Source organism: Equus caballus, chromosome 10, assembly GCF_041296265.1.
Source record: "Equus caballus isolate H_3958 breed thoroughbred chromosome 10, TB-T2T, whole genome shotgun sequence".
NCBI classification, from domain to species: domain Eukaryota; kingdom Metazoa; phylum Chordata; class Mammalia; order Perissodactyla; family Equidae; genus Equus; species Equus caballus.
This window is the reverse complement of record NC_091693.1, coordinates 24,090,165-24,110,228: the sequence shown is the minus strand read 5'-3', so window position 1 is coordinate 24,110,228 and position 20,064 is coordinate 24,090,165. Positions and strand designations below refer to the sequence as shown.

The following is a 20,064-nucleotide window of genomic DNA, read 5'->3' as shown; positions in this document are numbered from 1 at the left end:
CTCCTTGTGACGTCAGGACGCCGCGGTCGGGACGTTGGAGCCCAGGGAAGACAAGAGTCAGCCGGGTTGGGAGCCGTGCCGCGGCCGTGTTGCTCTCGCCTTGGGCCGCTGGTGACGAGTCCCGGGGGCGATCAGCCGAGGTAGGTGTGGGGAGCGACGGGCCGGCGGGCGGGCGCGAACGGCGTCTCCTTTCGGCGTTACGTCGCGCAGGCCCCGAGGCCTTGGCGGCTGTCGCACCAGCGGACGCCGCGCGAGAGCGGCGACAGGGTGTGGCGGGCTCGAGCGGCCACTGCGCCTGCGCAGCTGCGCGCCTGCGCCATCGGCCCCCGCCCTCGGAATTCCGGGGCCCCGAGCGCCCCCGCTCTCAACCCCCCATTGACCGGGAGGTTCCACCCGGAGGACGGCGTTGCCCCGGGCGACGGGCGGCACTTGGGCCGGCTTCATCCTCGGGGACGGTGCGCATGCGCGGCGCGGCTCGGGCGGTGGCTCCGGAGTCAGACGTGGGGACCCGGGCGGCCTCTGCCTCCCCCCGGCGCCCCCTCTGCCTTCCCCAGGCCTGCGGGGCGGCCAGGTGCCCCTCTGGCCCCGGCCTCGCGTCCGATTTCAGACCCACTCCAGGCCTTCCCTTTCCGCCTCCCCGATTCTCTCCGCTCGTGACCTCCTGCCCTCCTCCCCCACCCCCCGCCAGGTCCTGTTTCCTCCTTAAGTTAGCCTTTCTTTTCTAGGGCTGTTCCCAGCTCCAGACTCCTGTCCCTGTTCCCTCACTTCTTGTAGGATTTTTGAATTCTCCCGTGAGACTCGCCTTTGAGCCCACCCGTAATTCTCAGTTATCCCCCCCAAGTTCACGCCCGCCGGTCCTTGCCCCCAAGACGCCCCTTCACTTTTTTCAGTCCTCTCATCCCCTCCCAACTTTCTAAAGATGCTCTGGACCTCATTAGACATCCCTGAAGCTTTCTCCCCAGACCCCCAGTGGCGGGGCTACGGCTTCTCCCTCCTGGGTCTACCCCTGCTTTTAGGACCCTGCCGTCTAGCGTTCTTCTCTGTCCTTAGGGGTCCTTCCTGAAATTAATCCCTTAAGAACTTTCTAAGCACCCGTTTCTTCACCAAGGGGTTCCTCTTGGGCACCCTCAGCTTCTCCCTGTTTCTAGGATAACTTCCAGAAATCTTCTCTTTCTCTGATTGATTTTTCCGTTCTCCGCTGTTCTCCTCTCTCACGTCTCCCTCAGAAGCTTCCCTCTTGACAGAGTTCCCCTCAGAAACCTTTCCAAGTCTCCCAGCCTTAGGGGTTCCCGCAGGCTTTGCTCATGAGGGCGTCGTCTTCCTTCTCCTTCCTCTCTGGCATTCCTTTTACTCGTTACCTCTTGACTGAGGTCCCCCAGCCTACCCTCCCCACCACCTTCTTATCCGTCTCAGAGTTTCCCTTGAACTCTTCTCCTTCCTCATACGGGTTTCAGATCCTTCATTTCACAGCCAGGGCACTGCAGGGCGGCCAAGGTCTTGCCCTCGCACTGTAGCCCTTTTATTCCACACCCAGGATTCTCTTCAGATTCTTTACCCCAGTGGCTCCTTCTTTCTCAGACTCCCTTTTCTGCCTGCCTTCTCGTGAGTCCATCCGCTTCTCCTCCCCTCATCGTGACATGTTTCTTGCTCCTTCTTGAGTCTCCCTAACTCTTTCTTTCTCTCACAGACAGTGAAAAGGCAGTCTGGCTCCCGCGGTCCACCCCTTACACCCCAAGGTCCAGATGGCGGCCAACGTGGGTGATCAACGTAGCACAGATTGGTTAGTGGGGTTACTGGGACAGAAGCTGGAGGGGAGGGTGAGAGGAAGTAAGCCTCAGTGTTGTCCTCCGCGATGGGCCCTCCCACAGCGTGGGGGAAGTGATGCAGCAGTGCCTGTGGGGGGTGGTGGGGACACAGCCCTCCTCTGGCCTCAAGGTTAAAGGGAAGCATTTGGCTGTAGTGTGGAGGAGGTCAGTCTTCACCCCTCTGAACTTTCGTTTTTCACAGTACAGTGCTTGCTTCACAAAATTGTGATGATTGATTCAGTGAACTGTGATTAGGGGGCAGCGTCCAACACTTAATACTCAGTCATTTATCTTTTTGTTAGTTGCTTATTTTTTCCACACCAGCATGATAATTACCTGCTGGCTGGGGTGGTGTCAGACAGAATTCATTGATTCATAAAACACTTACACCTGCTAGGCGCCAGGTTCTATGTTTAGCTCTGTGGACACTGATAATCTTTTCATTTGTTTGATTTTTAATAACTGCTGTGTACCAGGCACCTGGAAAAGTGCCTTAGGTAGGTAATTCCATTTATCCCTCAGAAACTGTGAAGCAGAAACTAGTTGTCAGCATATCATAGATTAGAAAATTTAGGCTCCAATAGATGATAAGAGGGAGATCTGGGGTTCAAGCCGTGGTATTTGCCTGCCTCCATCTTTCACTCTGTGTACTGGGAGGACAGACTGACTGGACGTGCTCTCTCTGCAGGTCCTCTCAGTACACCATGGTGGCCGGGGCAGGCAGAGAGAACGGCATGGAGACTCCCATGCACGAGAACCCGGAGTGGGAGAAGGCCCGCCAGGCCCTGGCCAGCATCAGCAAAGCAGGAGCCGCTGGCAGCTCCGCCAAGGCCAGCAGCAATGGACCCGTGGCCGGTGCACAAGTGAGCAGGCCACACCGGCCTGGGCACCCTGCGTGGGGGGCTACTTGGGGAGGGACACACGTGGTGGACACTGTACTCTGAAGATATTCTAGGAGTTTTTGGGTAGGGGAAGTGGGTCTGTTTCCTTGAAGAGTCCTGAGTCCTCTGTGGTCCTAGTCCCTGGGAACCTAACCTGAAGAGGGAGATGTACCCTTGGTGCCCCAGTTCCTATGGTGGAGGCGGTGGCGCTCTGTGGAGAGACGTGGACACACTTCCATTCCTTGGCAGTTAAACACCAGAAAATCAGTGTGCCCTTTTGGGGCCTGTGGGGCCCATGGGCTCCCGCTGCCAATGCTGATGGCACGTGGGCCTCTCTCTCCACAGTACGTGTCGCAGGCAGAAGCCCTGCAGCAGCAGCAGTACTACCAGTGGTACCAGCAGTACAACTACGCCTACCCCTACAGCTACTACTACCCCATGGTGAGTGCCCGGCCGGGCCGGGGCCGGCAGGCGAGGAGTGGGCTCAGGCAGGATGCACGGGTCCAGGTGTAGTTCATGGGTTGAAGTCAGCAGTGACACCTGCTGAAAAGCCCTTCACTAGCTCATTGCCCAGGAGGTAAATCCCCGGTGCTGCCTGTGGCCTGCCAAGTCCCACGTTAACGTGGTTCTGGTCACGTCTCCTCTCCCTGTGCTCCTTGCACAGTTGCCACAGAGACGACCTCTGTCTCTCACACACCCGGTCCACTCTCGCTCTGCTCTGCTGCAGCTCTCTTCCCACGTTCCCAAGCACCCTGGGCCCGCACCTCCTGGAGGGCTGCCCAGATGTCACCTTCAGAGAGCCCTTTTCTCTGGCAAACGTAGTGTACAGGAGCATCCCCCCACCCTGTCATCTGTTTCTTTATTTGGCCTCTTTACTTCCTGCTGGATGTGTTACATGTCTGTCTACAACTGTGCCTACGTTTTGAATGCAAACTTCTTTAGAGCATAAGTTTTATCTGTTATTTTTTGTTCTCTTGTTGTGCTTAGGAGAGTTGGCACTCAGTAGATATTTGTGAAATAGATCCTCTAAGATCTAGTAGAAGTGGGGTATGGAATTGGTAGAGGTTTTCATTTTATTTGTTAATTTTTTTAGTGTAAGATAATTTGTTGCATTTATGCAGCGGAGGGAAAAAGAGAGGGAGCAGAGGTGAGTGGAGGGTCGTGGATCGCGTAAGGCTCCTGAGTGGCAGGAGAAAGGGGAAGGTTTAGACCTTCCGGGCAGGAATCGGGCCCACCCCTAACCCTCCTTCCTGTGCCTTTGGCAGAGCATGTACCAGAGCTACGGCTCGCCTTCCCAGTATGGGATGGCCAGCTCCTACGGCTCAGCCACACCCCAGCAGCCATCGGCACCCCAGCACCAAGGGACTCTGAACCAGGTAATGCCCTAGCCGGCTCCGTGTCGAGTTCAAGCAGGGGCTCTAGTTTTGAGAGTGGGCTCGCAGTGGGGATGCCTGCATTATTTACACTGCCCTGTCTCCCTTTTTTCCCCCCTGCCAAGCAATTTCTGATCTGAGAACAACCAGGGCAAAGCAGTTTTAAAACCAGGATGGGTTTAGGGCAAGGCCAGGGGCTGAGGTGTTGGGATGACAGTGGGAACGCTTTGTCATGTGGCAGCCTGTCTTGTGTATTTCCTCCAGCACGCACGCACACGCATACATACACACACATGCACACACACAGTCTAGCCTTACAGTTAACGTGCAGCCTGGAGGAGCTGTGGAGCTAGTGCGGGGGAGGCAGGTCTGGGTTTGAATCCCAGTTCTCTGCGTGACCTCTGCGTCTCAGCCAGCTCTGTCACGTGAGAAGGATAATTGCATTTTATTATAAGGCTTCTGTGAGTATGTCTGAGCGCGTGTGTATCTTGACCGGCACATGATACCTGCTCAGACAGTGGCCGCTGGCGTGGGTGTGCTGTCACTGGCTCACTAGGAGGTGGACTCCCGTGTTTAGATGTGGGCTGCTGCCACTCAGCAGCCGGGGGCCCCGAGCAAGCAGCTCAGTGTCTGAGCCTGCATTCTCTTGGCTGTGAAAAGGGTGGGTAATAAAAGTCTGTCCTTCAGAGGGTCATTCTGTGGGTCCAGGGTGATACTCCACCTGGGGCTCACGACATAGAGCTGAGAGCTGAGTAACGTTACAATCATGAGAGCAGAGTGAGAGAGCATGGAGAACTCTGCTCGCGCCTTCAATGCCTGCTTCCTCCGACAGCCCCCGGTCCCCGGCATGGATGAAAGCATGTCCTACCAGGCCCCCCCTCAGCAGCTGCCGGCAGCCCAGCCCCCTCAGCCCTCCAACCCTCCCCACGGGGCTCACACTTTGAACAGCGGCCCCCAGCCCGGGACGGCCCCAGCCACCCAGCACAGCCAGGCAGGGCCCGCCCCGGGCCAGGCTTATGGGCCGCACAGCTACCCTGAGGCTGCTAAGCCCAAGAAGGGCCAGCAGCTCTGGAACCGCATGAAGCGTAAGTTGGCGTTGGACCCCAGAGAGGACAGGGCATGGGGGTTGCACCTCTCAGGCCTTGGGCCTGAGGCACGTTGGGGCGGTATCCTTATTTCTGGGTGTGTGATGTCCCAAGGCTTTGAGTGCAGCCACTCTGCAGCTTGGCCTGTCCCCTTCCTGGGGGTAGGGCAGCCCCAGGCGGGCCCAGGATGTCCTAACCCCAGCTTTTGCTGCCCCCACAGCAGCCCCTGGGACTGGTGGTCTCAAGTTCAACATTCAGAAGCGGCCCTTTGCCGTCACCAGCCAGAGCTTCACCTCTGCCTCGGAGGGCCAGCACAGCAGCTTCGGCCCCCAGCCCAACCCCGAGAAGGCGCAGAACCACAGGTGATGGCCATGCCCTTGCCCCCACCCAGGCCCCTTGCCTCTGTACTCAGCGTCTGTGTACAGTCCACTGGTACGTTCTGCACCCCGAGTCTCAGTCCGCTCCTCCAAACACGGAGAGGGGTCCCTTCCCCGGGGTTGCTGAGAGCATGAAACAAGAGGGGAAAGGAAAACACTTGCCGTGTATCTGGCACGTGTGTCAGCTCAGTGAGGGGTCGTGATGACAGTTTTTGCTGGGGTGCGGGGTGCCCCCCAGCTGAGTGCCTGCATCCGCCCCCAGGGGGAGCCTGTCCGGGAAGCCTGATGACTGGCCGCAGGACATGAAGGAGTACGTGGAGCGCTGCTTCACGGCCTGCGAGTCGGAGGAGGACAAGGACCGGACGGAGAAGCTGCTCAAGGAGGTGCTGCAGGCCCGGCTCCAGGACGGCTCGGCCTACACCATCGACTGGAGCCGGGAGCCTCTGCCGGGGTGAGTCCGGGTGGGGGCCATGCGGGGATGAGGGCGATTTTGCACAGGAGGGGAGCTGGGTGCTGTGTGGAGACCTCCATATGTGGGTACCTGGAGCCCCAAAGAGAAATGAGCAGGGATGTTGGATCTTGGGGGCGGGAGGCCAGGAGTCGCCAAGGGTTGGAATCCTCGGGTGGGTGAGGGCCGTGGAGGCTGGCAGGTGTGTGTTACTCAGCGGCTAAGAGCACCCCGTAGACACAGAAAACCTTGGGTTTGCCTCTCATTTCTGCAACGTATTAGCTGAGTCGCCTGGGTAAGTGCCCTTCCCGCCTGAGCTTGTGTGTCCCTGGGGTGGGTGGCAGATGTTGGGGGCGGTGGGGGCGCCGGGTTGGTGATGCCCTGCCCTGCTATATCCTCAGGCTGACTCGGGAGCCTGTGGCTGAGAGCCCCAAGAAGAAGCGGTGGGAGGCCCCTAGCAGCCTTCATCCTCCCAGGGGGGCAGGCTCAGCGACAAGGGGCGGGGGTGCCCAGTCCCAGCGAGGGACACCAGGGGCTGGGGGTGCTGGCCGAGCCCGGGGCAGCAGCTTCGCCAAATTTGGCAACCGCAATGTCTTCATGAAGGACAACAGCTCCTCCTCCAGCACGGACTCCCGCTCCCGCTCCTCCTCCCGGTCCCCGACCCGCCACTTCCGCCGCAGGTGCGCAGGCTCCAGGGTGGAGGGTGGGCCTGGGGGAGCAGCCATTCAGGCCTCACCTTCTTGCTGCTTCTGTGCAGTGACTCCCACTCGGACTCCGACAGTTCCTACTCAGGGAATGAGTGTCATCCTGTGGGTCGCAGGAACCCGCCCCCCAAGGGCCGAGGAGGTCGGGGAGCCCACATGGATCGGGGCCGAGGCAGGGCGCAGCGTGGGAAGAGGTGAGACCTGGGGTCGGTGACCAGGAGGAGGAGGGCTGTGTCCTTGGGGAGCGTTGGAGAGGCACACCTCTGACTGCCCCTGTGGCTGAGGCTGGAGCATGGCACCCACCCTTTGCTTCCTTCCCTGCCCACTTCTCCCTGCCCAGGCACGATCTAGCTCCCACCAAGCGCAGCCGCAAGAAGATGGCAGCGCTGGAGTGTGAGGACCCCGAGCGTGAGCTGAAGAAGCAGAAGCGGGCGGCCCGCTTCCAGCACGGACATTCCCGCCGCCTGCGCCTCGAGCCCCTGGTGCTGCAGATGGGCAGTCTAGAGAGCAGCGGGGCTGACCCTGACTGGCAGGAGCTGCAGATCGTGGGCACCTGCCCTGACATCACCAAGCACTACCTGCGTCTCACCTGTGCCCCAGACCCATCTACCGTGCGCCCTGTGGCAGTAAGTACCCAGGAAGGCTGGTGCTGGCTCTAGGCCCGTGTTGCCAACACAGGGAGGATGGCAGAGACCACACAGGAGGGGGTGCTGTCGCAGGCAGGCACCTGCAGCTGGCTGGGGACATCAAGGCCGGTGGGCACTCTGAGAAGTGAAGTGAAGACAGAACCTGTGCTTCGGAGCCCTGAGTCCAGCGTGTATGGCCTTGTTGGGACACTTGCTTGGCCTCTGAGTCTCCGTCCCCTGCTTAGGAGATAGAAGGAAGCCCCCCTCCCAGGCCCGTGCCCCTGAGGCAGTGGGATGATTGGGCCTCAGCATCCTCCGCTGAGGCCAACGGTAGAAACGTAGTCAACATTCCATCCCAAAGGACATGACCGCATGTGCTGATGCTGAAACCGAGGCCTGGGAGCATTTTATTGTAGCAGGCTGTTTTGCGATCTTTCTAATGTTGGTGGCGAGTCGTTCAGTGGGTTTGATGTCGCAGCCCTCTTTTTAAGACAGCAAGTTAGTGGGCCTGTAGCAGGTTCTAGTGTGTCTTTGCACCCTTGCCTCAGTCACACTGAGCGTTGATTCCATTCCTTCCCCAGGTTTTGAAGAAGTCACTGTGCATGGTCAAGTCCCACTGGAAGGAGAAACAGGACTATGCCTTCGCCTGCGAGCAGATGAAATCCATCCGGCAAGATCTGACGGTGAGGCGGGTGCTGGGAGGGCCTGGCCCTGGCTCGTCCTGTCCTGCTCCGGCCTAACTTCTCCCTGCCCGCTGCCCCAGGTGCAAGGTGTGCGCACCGAGTTCACGGTGGAAGTGTACGAGACGCATGCCCGAATCGCCTTGGAGAAGGTGAGTGGGCTGACGAGGCCCTCCTGGGCTCCTCCCGGGCTCCCTCTCCTGGCCTCATTCTGCTCCTCCTCCGTGCCTGACCCTCCAGGGTGACCACGAGGAGTTTAACCAGTGCCAGACGCAGCTCAAGTCACTGTATGCTGAGAACCTGCCAGGCAACGTGGGTGAGTTCACGGCCTACCGGATCCTCTACTACATCTTCACCAAGAACTCCGGAGGTGAGAGGCACGGTCCACGGGCACGGCTGCCCCAGGCCTCCAGGCTTGGGCCCTCCTGAGCCCCTTTTGTCTCGGACCCCAGATATCACCACGGAACTGGCGTATCTGACACGGGAGCTGAAGGCAGACCCTTGCGTGGCCCACGCCTTGGCGCTACGGGCAGCCTGGGCTCTGGGCAACTACCACCGCTTCTTCCGGCTCTACTGTCATGCGCCCTGTATGTCTGGCTACCTCGTGGACAAGTTTGCAGACCGAGAGCGCAAGGCTGCCCTCAAGGCGATGATCAAAACGTATGTGAAGCTGAGCTTCCCCCGGCTCTCTGCTCTGCCGGCCCCGCCGCCACCCTCCTCCCTGTCATCCCCCCCCTCACGCTCCTGGCCATCAGGCCTCCGGCTCCAGAGCCCTTGTGTCCCCTGGTCGCCCTCCCTCGTGTCCTGGTCCTCTCTCCCGTCTCGTCTTTCCACACTCAGCCCTCCCTCAGATCCTCCTGCTTCCCTTCACACAGCCCACCCTGTTCTGGGCCGTTCTCTGCCTCACTGCTCCAGGGGTCACTCTTCATCCCTCTGCTGCTCTCTTTCTCCTGCTCAAGTCACCCTGGTTTCTAGTTCGTTTTCTTCTTGCTCTGGGCTCTTGGCTTCCTGCCTTGAGGTCTCTGTCCGCCTGTCTTTTGCGGCTCTCCTGTCGCTGAGCTCCTTGCTCTGTAGAGACAAACTAGAAAGGCGGGCCTGCTCTTGGCAGCTTCTGGTCTGGTCTAACGGGACAGGGCCCCATTCCCACTTGAGGTCCTTTGAGACTGCAGACAATGTTTAGGGAAATAGGCGTGACATGGGGGCCAGCCAGACTGGGGGTGGTACTTAAAAAGAGCACGTCCTCGGCCCACCAGGTGTTGCATGTGCCCACTGTGCGTGGGTGCGTGTGTGTGTGTGTGTGTGTGTGTTGGGGGGTGGGGATGCTTGGGTCCTTGGAAGTGAGAAGCCCCCAGGGGATGGAGGGCAATATAAGGAGACCACTTTTATTGTCACAACTAGGGGGTACTACTTCTTGAGTGGGTTGAGACCAGGGGTACTGCTAAACATCCTGCAGTACACAGGATGCCCCACAGCACAGCAGCATCCAGCCCCCAGGTGTTAGTCTTGTCGAGGTTGAGAACCCCTGGTCCGAGGTTAGGAGCCATGGGGATGGTTTGGAGCTGGGGAGGGACAGTCAGCTTGAAGGACAGGAGATGTGCTCTAGATCCAGTTTAGGTCAAGAAGACTTAAGGCAGAGGCTGAGCCAGGGCAGTGGCACAGACATAGAGAAGAGGACGTGGGGCAGAAACATGGAGGAAGCAGGATGCACAGGGCCTGGTTTACCGACCTGGGAGTGATGAGGGAAGTGGCCATGTGGCTGAAAGCTGCCCTGGCTGCCCTCAGAGTCCACCTCTGTGACTAGACAGACTCCGTCAGGGCAGCTCCCAAGCCCCCGGACTGTTCCGGGGCTGTAGCTGGGCGAGCTCTTATTCCTGGACCAGGTTTATATGCTGGCCCTTGGTCGGGGACCCAGCCGCGAATGGGCCTCTGGGAGGGGCCCTGGTTGTTGGCCGCCTGCTTTCAGGCCTTCCCACTTCCAAAGGTGGCGCTGCCTTTCCTTGGCAGACGTGCCCCCCCCACCCCCACCCCATCCCAGAGCCGGGTTCCTGCAGGGCAGCCAGGAGGCCAGCTCAGAAGTGAGGGCAGCAGGCTCTCCAGGGCTGAGACAAAGCTTGGGCTCGAGGCAGGACTGGTTCAGGTGCTTTCTGCCACTCCCTCCCTAGGTGACGCTGGCCAAGTGGCCCTGTTTGGAACTGGTTGCCTCAGTGTGTGTTTATAAAGGGTAGGGTGACAGCTGACTGTGGGAATTCAGTGAGTTAATGTGGCAGCATTTAGAACTGCCCTTTCCCAGCACATGTCAGGTGCTCAAGTCTCTTATCAGCAACCAGGAATTAACTGTTTTAAGTATATACTCAGTGCTGGCTGACACCTGTGCCTGGGGTGTTCCCCTGGCAGGGGAAGCAGTGAGGGGCGGGTTCCCCAGAGAGGCAGTACCCCCTGCTGGCTGCCCCATGCCCCTCCCATGCCCATGGCGCACTCCCTCCGCCCAGCCCCTGCCCCTTGGCCACAGTGGGGCCCTCTTCTGAGGGACTGCTCAGGCCCTGAGCTGCGGAGGAGCCAGCTGGGCCCTTCCCTCCCATTCCCTCTCCTTCCTGGTCCCCCTGCACAGGTAAGTGAGGGTGAAGGGGGGCACAACCGGGGTTGGGGCCGCCAGCCCCCACCCCGGGCCCCCCCAAGCCCCTGAGGTGGGGAGGCTGGGGGTGGGGTGAGAGGTCAGCAGGTAACGTGCTGAGGAAACCCTTTGGGTGCCTGAGGGGGGGGCACCCACTCCCTGCAGGTGGGGCCCTCCCCCGCCCGCCGCGTGCCTCATCACCTTCTCCTCTTGTCTCCATAGCTTCCGCCCTGCGCTGCCCGTCTCCTACCTGCAGGCCGAGCTGGCCTTCGAGGGCGAGGCCGCCTGCCGGGCCTTCCTAGAGCCCCTGGGCCTGGCCTACACGGGCCCGGACAACGCCAGCATCGACTGCCGCCTCAGCCTGGCGCAGCTGTCAGCCTTCTGAGCACCAGCCGACGGGGCGGGGGGCGGGGCCGCGGCCCCCCAGCGCCGCCTTTGCCGATTTTGCTTTTGAGCCATGGACTTGGGTTGTAAATTAATTTGTGGGGAGTGGGCTCCAGGAAGAGCTACCATCCCTGCCTCCGTTTTCCCACCAGGGAGTCTGTACAGAGATTTTTTCTACATTTTTATTTTTTGCCTCAGAGGAACGGGATTAGGGGAGGGTGGGACAGTGGAGGGTTGGGGGCACGGTCTGTGGGCTGGCTGGTCTGTGTCCACCTGGCACCTCCACTAATGCTGTCTCAGTGTTTTCTCTCTCTCTCTCTCGAGCTTGTACTCCGGTACCGACCCGGCACCCTGGCCCGTCCCAAGCCGGGGGGCCAGCGGAAGAAGACAGGCCGCTCCGCCCGTGCCCGCCGCGGCAGGGGCACCAGCACACCTGCCCGCTGCCATCTGCCTCACCACAGACTCTTGTTGCTCAGCCCTCCGGGGCCTCAGTGTTTGGGGCGAGGGGAGCCGCGTAAAGACTGTGCCCTGCCCTCGGCCCCCACCCCAGAAATGCCGACGCCACGCCGCCACCAGATCCACCGCCACCGGCACTGAGGACTCCGGAGGCCATCGCGGGACCTCGCCGGCCGGGCCGCCTCGTCTACAGTTGTATTAAGTTGTTTCCGTGTTCCCTCCTCCCTCCATCCCAGTGTTTCTTCTGGTTTTTTTTTCCCCCCCTCCCTCCTCCTCCTGCTCCCACCCCTTCCTTGGTTCAGCACAGGTAAACCAGTTACCCCTCCCCGCCTTCATGGATCACCAGCTCACGTCATGTTTCCTTCTCTTTTCTTTTTGTGTGTGTTTATTTAAGTTACTTTTTCTTCTTCCTCCCCTTTTCTTTTCCGTCCTCCCTCCCTCTTCTGCCATGTAACTGGAGGATGTGCAATGAGTTTGCAAACAGCTGGACTGTCAGGCTGCTTTTTTTCCAGATGTTCCTCCTCTGCCTCCCCTCCCCTTCCTTTCCCCTCCCCTTTCCTTCCTTCGTTCTTTCCTTGGAGCACTGAGCACCATTTGGAAGCTTGAGAGAAACCAAAATTAAAGAGAGAGAGAGAGAGAGAACACCGTTTGTCCCTCCTGCTTGGACTGGATCTCCTCTGTCAGGTTGTTTGGGTCCTGGCCGTGATTTCTTTTGGGGCTGAGATCCAATTTATCTTCCCTAGAGGTCTGGGAGTGTCACCCCAAGGGGATCTCAGCTAGGGGCTGGTAGGTGCCGCCTGTCCTCCCCATGCTGCACAGCCAGAGTTTCCCCAGGGGCTGGCTCCCCAGCTCCTGCCCAGGGCTGAACCCAGGCACAGGAAGGCACACTTCGGAACCCTGGGGTACCTTGGCCAGGGTGAGGTGGGGGTCCAGCCCTCCCGGGGGCTTTAGCACTCTGAGCCCCTCGGCCTCCAGCCTCTGTCCCAGCACTTGGGCCATGCTTGCCAGGGAGGGGGAAGGTGGGGCACAGAGCACATGGTGGCCCAGGAGCACCAGGCGTGTAAAGCTTAGCCAAGGGGGTGCCTGAAGCCCCGGGGCCGAGAGCACGCGTCTTAGGGCGCTGACCGCAGCCTCCACCTCCCCGGGGCCCACCAGCCGCAGCAGGGCCAGTGTCAGGTGCAGGGCCTGTGCAGGCACCGTGAACGCAGCACATGATGGCGCACTTCGGACCATCTCTTCCTGGGCCTTGGCTACTCCTGCCTGCAGCCCGGGCTCCGTCACCATGAGGGCCACAAAATGCGTTGGCCGGGGCTGGCGAGGGGTCTCAGCCCTGGCCACAGTGTTCTCTCTCCTGTCTAGGGGCCAGGCCCCGAGACCCCACTCTGCTGCCTTATCAGGAAAACCTTCTAGGGTCCGCTCTGGGGCTGCCGTGGCCTGTGGCTCTGCAGTCCTGCCGACGGCAGTGGCTGGTTTTAGACGTTTTTCTGGCTCCGTCCACGGGGAAGCCTGGCCTCCAGCCCCTCCCAGCTCTTGCTTCTGGGCCTTCGCAGATGTCCCTACCACCTCCAGGTGCCGGGCCTCCGAGCCTCCCCTCTCGCGGGCAAAAGTATCCTCGAGTTCCGTCGTGTCCCGCTCTCCTTGCTCTCCTGCCGGAGCGCCAGCCGGGCCCGCAGCTAGGCGGTCCTGCGCCTCTGCGGTCCGATGTGCATCCTCGGCCCTAGCTTCCCCGGCGTGCACATCTCCAGTCCCGCGCGCGTCCCCGCCGTCCGGCGCGTCCCCGCTGTCAAGCACATCCAGGATGGTGGGCCCACGACCCGCCGCCGAGCCCGAGCCAAAGACGTGGTCGGTGCGCGAGGCGCGGTCCCACACGACGCGGCCGCGGAAGCGGAAGTAGCGCACGCGGTGCTGCGGCACTGCCAGCACGCCCGGCCCGAGCGCCGCCAGCGGCTCGTCCCAGCAGAAGGCGCTGAAGGGCTCCTCGCGCACGCCCAGAAAGCGGTCGACGTAGCCCACCGAGAAGTCAGCCGGGTCGAGGCGCGGGTCCCAGCGGATGCGCTGGATGACGGCCGCGGCCGTGCGCAGCGGCGGCTTCTTGGCCCCGGGCTCGGGCTCGGGCTCATCGCTAGGCCGCGCCGGCGCCCCAGGGTGGGGCTGGTGGCAGCGGGCACCGAAGCGGCAACGGCCCTCCAGGAAGAAGCGGCAGGCCGGCGGCGGCGGGGGCTCCGCAGCAGGGACCTCCAGGGGCGACTCCGGCGCTCCGGCCGCCGCCATGAGAGCCGGGGTGTGGCTGGCGCGCCCCCGGCCTAGGCCGTCTAGCGCCGGCGACAGGTCCGCCTGCCGGGACAGGTCTGCCGGGACCTGCTGTGGCTTCACCGGCCGGCGCCCCGGCCACGCCCCGACCCGGGAACCACGCCCGCGCTCGCGAGGACTCCGGCCTGATCCCGGGACCGCCCTCCGCGGAGTCCTCTGGGAATCTGACCCTGCCAGCACCCCGGCCCCCAGTCCAAGTGCTTTACCGGTGCGGCCGCGCCGCTCAGACGCCTTAGAGAACCTGGCCCCGCCCCCAGCCGAGAAATTTACACGTCCGGCGACGCCCCCAGTGGGGCCGCCCTCCGCCGCCAGGCGATTTACACTGTGGTCCCACCCCTGGCCCTAGTAATTTGCATGCGCAGTCCCGCCTCCTCGGTGTCAGCGAGCCTGGCTCCGCCCCCCGCCCAATGATTTGCATGTGCAGCCCCGCCTCCTTCGTGCACTTAGCGAGCCTGGCTCCGCCCCCTGCCCAAAGATTTGCATGTGCTGTCACGCCCCTCGGGCCCCCTCCCCCGTTTGGTCGCACCGTCCGCGGGCGCCCGGGACAACTGGACGCCTGGAGGTGCGGACTGAACTTCGTACCTCTGACTCGGGACGCTGCTGCCGCCCTCGGACCCACGCATCTCTGGGGGAAAAGGGAGCCTCCTCCACGGGGACAACGCCTCTTCCCGGCCACTTCGCATTGCGGACGCTCCCAGGGTCAAGAGTAGCTCCGCCCGAGCGAAGCCCACCTGGACGCGAGCTCAAGTCAACATCAATGAAAGAAAGAGGCTGTGGGAGGGGCCATGCCGGGACCCCGCCCCTGGGAGGGGCATCACCTAGCCACGCCCCCGAGCTCTCTTAAAGTGCGGTATCCCTCCAGTCCGAGCCCATTATCCGACCTCCACCTGGCTGGTCCAGTTACCGCATAGATCGGACCGCAAGGAGACAGACCTGGCTCTTAAAGGCGCAGGCCCCATCAGCCCCCTCCCCATGCTCCCTTCCCACATGCAAAGTGAACAGACAGAACTGAGGCACAGACCTTGGCCGTTTATGTATAAAGAAGTGGGGTGTCGGACTGTAGAGGCGCGGGGAACCGGGGTGCCTACAGGCCAATGACGTCGTCCAGCTCGAGGTCCTCGCTAGGGCTGCAGCGGGCCCTGGGGTGCTGCGCCCCGGAGCCGGGGTCCGCGTCGGGCTTGGCGGCCGCGGCCCCTGGGCGTTCCGCGTCCATGACGCCCAGCACGGCGTCCAGCATGGAGGGGCCCAAATCCAGGTGGAAGGACAGCAGCGGGTCGGCGGGCGCGGGCGCGCGCAGGGCGGGCGGCGGGGGCTGCGGCACGGCGGGCGGTGGCGCACAGCGCGGGGCCTCCGCGGGCGGCGCCCGGGGCTCGGGGGGCGGCCCTCCGCCGTGGCGGCTCAGGAACGACGTGTCCCCGAAGGCGTCGCCGCCGCGCCCCACATGCAGCGTGTGCCGGAAGTCGCCGAGCGGCGCGGAGATGGACAGGGCGCCGCGCTCTGGCCGCTTCTTGGGTTGCACGGGGCCCAGCTGCTTCAGCACCGGCATCTGCGGAGTAGGGGCGGGTCAGTGCTGCCTCCCCCGGGATGGAGCGCCCGATGCCTGCCGTGTCCCCAGCCCTCCATGAGGACAGGATGCCCTCCAAAAGGACAAGATGATGATGAAAGCGGTTTACTCCCATTTTACAGGTGGGGGAAACTGAGGCTCCCAGAGGCCCCAGGCCACAGTGCTTGATTCAAATCTCAGACTCAAATTTAGGTCTGCCCATGACCACCAAGCTATGCTGATTCCAACAAGAACTAACATTTGAGCTTCCTATAGGCCCTGCAACGAGCAACAGGCGTCACCCACCCTTCTGCATGCTTCCCAGACTTGACAGAAAACTCCAGCTTCTCAAAGACGGAGATTCCCAGGCCCCGTCCCTGAAGACGGGACTAACTTTGTCCCTTAGGTGCAGCAGGTGCAGTGCCTGGGGCCCACCACACACGAAAAAGTGAAAATGTTTTCGTTTATTTTAAAATGTGTGGATTCTATTTGTCTTTATAACAACACAGTCGTAAAATATAAATATATAAATACAGGTACACACACCCTCATGAAAGCTTTGCCTAGGGCACATAAAAGTCATCCTGCAGGCCTGCTGGAAGATTTTAATTCAGGTTTAGGGTGGGTCTGGGAATCTGTCTACTTGCACAGTATTTTATAATTTGAGTTATTTGATTTTGAAAGAGACAATGTAATGGCTCAGTTTTTGTAAGATGATAATAAAATTTCCCTATGTTAAAAAAACGAACAAGAATGGCGTAAATTTGAAGCTGGCAGCTTGTGAACTTGAATTAGGTACACTATTGTCACGTGGCTACCCTGGGGATTCAATGGTCAATAGAAATGCCTGCCAACCTTTGACCATATCCTGGAACCTGGGTGTTTTTATGGAACTTCTGGGAGGGACTGTGATGGCCTTGGACTTTTGTAATAACTACAGTCACTGTTATTATAATGAAAACTCTTTCTATTTGAATTGAAGCCCCACCCTTTGCCAACTGTATGAAATGGGATGAATTATGTGATCTCTGTTTGTCTGTCTGTCTCCTGTCTGTAAGATGGATGAAATAACCCTCCTTTCCTTGCAGGGCACATGGGAAAACTCAATCAAAGAAAACCCTATTTGTCATAGTGCCAGCCAACTGGTAGTGCTAGTGTTGGAAGTAGGGGAGTATTTGTCTCCAAACAATAACTGTGGAACAAAATTTAGATTTGATAAACTCCTATGAGGAAGTCAAAACAGCCAGCATTGTTCTCTTAGTAACTAGCACCCTGGGAAATATCAGTCATGCGGAGAAAAATCAAAGTCAAAAGAATTTAAAATAAATGTAGATGGATGTGTTCTGAGGGCTGCCCTCTACCCTACCCACACACACACACACACACACACACACACACACACACTCACTGTTCACATTTATTTCTCTGGGCAAACCAGTCTTAATTTACTACCTCTGCAGTGTGTCTCAAACTTCTCTGATCTCAGCCTAGATGAGCAGATATATTTTTATTGCAACCTAGCACACTATTCCCACCCCCTCCCCTCCTGCCAGCACATAAGGGAAACACAAATTTCATGAAACAAACATGTTACTCTTATAACATGCTAGGCACTTGGATATTTTAAATTCCAAATCATTTTATTTTTTAAAAAATGCTGACCTTGCTCATTAATGAATCTCAATCCACAGTTTAAAATAACAAATCTGCTCTCACTGCTAACAGTGCCCATCATTACTCTGCAGTAAATTATGGATAAGAAAAGGCAGAACTCAGAAAGCCAACTGCCCAGGTTTGGATATGGCTGTGCCCATTGCTGCGTGGCTTTAGGCGAGTTACTTAACCTTTCTGATCTGACCTCATTTTCTCATCTCGAAAATGGAATGGTACTCATATAATACTTTGTAGTCTCTTTGTAGGAATTGGTGAGATTTTACCCATGAAAGTCGTAGCACACAGCAAATGCTCAATAAATGCTCAGTGGAGTCCCACCTTGGATCATTCTCCCCTGTCCCACAGAAGGAAACAGACAGAGGGTACATGACTTGCCCAAAGCCACAAAGCCAGCTCCGTGGGACTCCAGAGCCCAGAGTCACCAGTTCCACTGTCTGCTACCCTGTGAAGTGACCCGTCCCTGAACAGCTCCCAGCCACCACCCCTTCTGCCTGCCCACCCCCCAGCTTGTCCCTCATCCCATCCTCCTATTGCCCTGCCAGGTGACCTCACTGCACTTTCCAGCACCTGGCAGCACATTCAGATTTTGGTTCCTGACATCAAACACACCTGGCTGCCTTTTCCTTTCTGTGGGACCCCAAACAAACCTCCTCAACCTTAACCCTCAGTTTACTCCACTGACAAACAGGAATCAGAATGCTTGTTTGCTAGGGGTCCTCGTAAAGCAGACTCACGATGCTGACATTTCACTTCCCAAGCACTTATTCCAGGCCAGACATGGGCCTAGGTGCTTCACAGAGATGAACCAACTCATTCAACCCTCAGAACAACCAATGAGGCAGAAACCCTTATCACAATGTCCATTTTACAGATGTGGTGGCTGAGGCACAGAGAGGTGAAGTAACTTGCCCTGGGTAGTTCAGTAGCAAATGTTGGGGCTGGATTTGGACTCTAGGTGGATGAACTCCAGGGTCTAAGGATGATATATTGCTCATAGCCCCTCACAGGATGGGGTGGGCCAGCGAGCATCCCCATGGAAAAAATAATGTTTTGATTTGACATGAAGGCCAGAGATATACTTGATCATTTGTTATTCTTTTCTTTTTACATTCCAGACAAGAATTAGAGAAATCGTGTTTGAATGCCACCTTTTCTCCTCCTATACCTGAGACCTTGGGGCAAATCATTCCACTGCTTCCAGCCCCAGTGTCCTCTTAAATGAGGGCTCCAACCTCCCTCTAGCAGAGTTGTGTGCTTGATGCAATGAGGTCATGCTTGGAAAAAGCCCGTCACATGGCCAAGGCTATGCACAGAGGGGTTGTTGTTTGCGACAAACGTGAAACAGACACAGAGGGCAGGAGCCAGGTGGGTCCCCGGAGGCCCTGACCCCGCGCCCTAGGCAACCGGCCCTCCTCCCGCCTCCACCCTCCCCGTCTCTTTCCAGCCCCCGCAGGGCCTCAGCTCCAGCTGCAGGGGTGGGGGGCACAGCTGGTTCACCTCTGTCCTCTCCAGGCCCCGGCCCCGCCAGGAGGGAAATAACAACCCTCTCCGGATCCGGCCCGACTGGTTCTCAGCCCTTTGGGAGAGTCTGCGAGGCGGGTGGGGCCAGGGCAGAGCCGGGGGACCCGGGAGTGGGTGACCCCCAGCTCCTTGCAGCTCCAGCGCGCGCTTCCTGAAGCCACGTGGCTGCGGCCCGGACTTCAGCGGCCGCCGTCCTTTTGGCCGTCTGTCCTGCTTCCCTCTGGACCTGCCCGGGGGCCCTGGCCCACCACTGCCCCTCACCTCGCGGTCCTCGCCAAGCGGGGCAGGCACGCTCTCTGGCTCCGGCTCCCACTCTGGCTGGGACGCCCCTCTCCTCGGTGTGGAGACGCCTCCGCCTCCTAGTCCCAGGCCTGCACCTTCTTCCTTCTTCCTCCGGGCGGGATCTCACCTGGCAAAGGAAGTGTCATGGGGAACTTGGAGGGGGATTTGGGACCCAGGCGTCCGGGTCCACATGCCACCTCCTCAGGCCCCCTCCTCCTCTCTCAGGTTCCAGGAATCGTGGTTTCTGGTTCTCTTACTCCTCAGACCCAGGAGTCCAGGCCCCAGCCCCTCCTCCCTCAGACCCAGGAGTCCGGCTCCCAGCCCCTCCTCCCTCAGATGCAGGAGTCCAGGCCCCCAGCCCCTCCTCCCTCAGACCCAGGAGTCCAGGCCCCCAGCCCCTCCTCCCTCAGACCCAGGAGTCCAGGCCCCCAGCCCCTCCTCCCTCAGACCCAGGAGTCCAGGCCCCAGCCCCTCCTCCCTCAGACCCAGGGGTCCAGGCCCCCAGCCCCTCCTCCCTCAGACCCAGGGGTCCAGGCCCCCAGCCCCTCCTCCCTCAGACCCAGGGGTCCAGGCCCCCAGCCCCTCCTCCCTCAGACCCAGGGGTCCAGGCCCCAGCCCCTCCTCCCTCAGACCCAGGGGTCCAGGCCCCCAGCCCCTCCTCCCTCAGACCCAGGGGTCCAGGCCTCCAGCCCCTCCTCCCTCAGACCCAGGGGTCCAGGCCCCAGCCCCTCCTCCCTCAGATCCAGGAGTCCAGGCCCCACCCCTGGCATCGAGTCCCTTCTTTACCTGCAGCGGGAACTGAAGTGTCAGCCCCTCTCGGGGGCCATGGTAGGAGCCCACACCAACGCAGACTCACAGCCCCGTCCAGCTCAGCCTGTCAGGGGCAGAGAGGGTTAAGGTGCAGGCCCCTCCCAGCCTTCCTTATCCCCCAAAAGTTTGCCTTTAGGATTTAAAGGACTAGAAAGCGGTGGTGGAAAAGCAGAGGCCCCTCTGGACTGAGTGCGGGGGCGGAGGAGGCCGGGACTGGATGTGCTCGGAGGACGCGCAGAGGGGTGGGGGATGGACAGGGCGCGCCCTCAGCTCGGCCCCTCCCCCTGCCCAGCTTGGAATTTCCTGAAACTGGGGAAGTCTGGCTGTTTAGAAGGGTAATTTCTTCCAGATTGCAGCTGTTGGGGAGTGTGTGTGGCGCGGGCGAGAGGGAAACAGTGAAAGTCAGGCAGGAGACCAGCAGGAGGATGGCGGTGTGCAGGGGCAGCTCGGACTGCGCTTTGGAGGGTTCCCTGGAGGGATGTCCCGGCCTGAAG

At 59.9% G+C, this 20,064-nt stretch overlaps 3 protein-coding genes across 9 annotated transcripts; 1 reads left to right on the top strand and 2 right to left on the bottom strand.

Moving 5' to 3' along the window:
- Positions 1-12,072, top strand: LENG8 (leukocyte receptor cluster member 8). Of its 7 annotated transcripts, none has more exons than XM_014730577.3 (16): positions 1-140; positions 1,688-1,780; positions 2,494-2,668; positions 3,032-3,127; positions 3,952-4,062; positions 4,892-5,144; positions 5,365-5,506; positions 5,784-5,972; positions 6,371-6,649; positions 6,727-6,867; positions 7,014-7,299; positions 7,881-7,982; positions 8,063-8,131; positions 8,220-8,349; positions 8,432-8,639; positions 10,813-12,072. In XM_014730577.3, exons 2-16 carry the CDS (start codon positions 1,743-1,745, stop codon positions 10,973-10,975), a joined length of 2,382 nt encoding a protein of 793 aa, XP_014586063.1. In that variant the 5' UTR covers positions 1-140; positions 1,688-1,742; the 3' UTR covers positions 10,976-12,072. The 7 variants fall into 7 exon arrangements, with proteins under 7 accessions (XP_014586063.1, XP_070079424.1, XP_014586052.3 ...); XM_070223322.1 differs by lacking the exon at positions 1-140 and adding an exon at positions 285-455; XM_070223323.1 differs by lacking the exon at positions 3,952-4,062.
- LENG9 (leukocyte receptor cluster member 9) lies at positions 11,798-13,701 on the bottom strand. Its single transcript, XM_001488815.6, has one exon. The coding sequence runs from the start codon at positions 13,699-13,701 to the stop codon at positions 12,187-12,189; it is 1,515 nt and encodes a 504-aa protein (XP_001488865.3). The 3' UTR covers positions 11,798-12,186.
- On the bottom strand, positions 11,798-19,809 carry CDC42EP5 (CDC42 effector protein 5). The gene is made up of 3 exons (XM_023650410.2): positions 19,547-19,809; positions 18,740-18,887; positions 11,798-15,286 (listed from the first exon to the last, which is right to left on the bottom strand). Exon 3 carries the CDS (start codon positions 15,284-15,286, stop codon positions 14,825-14,827), a length of 462 nt encoding a protein of 153 aa, XP_023506178.1. The 5' UTR covers positions 18,740-18,887; positions 19,547-19,809; the 3' UTR covers positions 11,798-14,824.
- Between the last annotated feature and the right edge of the window lie 255 nt (positions 19,810-20,064).

What these genes read in the sequence shown, in the direction of transcription:
- LENG8 (XM_014730566.3), top strand. Translation starts at nt 1,743, where the DNA reads ATGGCGGCCAACGTGGGTGATCAACGTAGCACAGATTG. An exon ending in ACCCGCCACTTCCGCCGCAG is followed by an intron (nt 6,650 to 6,726) that starts GTGCGCAGGCTC and finishes GCTTCTGTGCAG; the next exon opens with TGACTCCCACTCGGACTCCG. An exon ending in CCATCCGGCAAGATCTGACG is followed by an intron (nt 7,983 to 8,062) that starts GTGAGGCGGGTG and finishes CCGCTGCCCCAG; the next exon opens with GTGCAAGGTGTGCGCACCGA.
- CDC42EP5 (XM_023650410.2), bottom strand. Translation starts at nt 15,286, where the DNA reads ATGCCGGTGCTGAAGCAGCTGGGCCCCGTGCAACCCAAGAAGCGGCCA.
- LENG9 (XM_001488815.6), bottom strand. Translation starts at nt 13,701, where the DNA reads ATGGCGGCGGCCGGAGCGCCGGAGTCGCCCCTGGAGGTCCCTGCTGCG.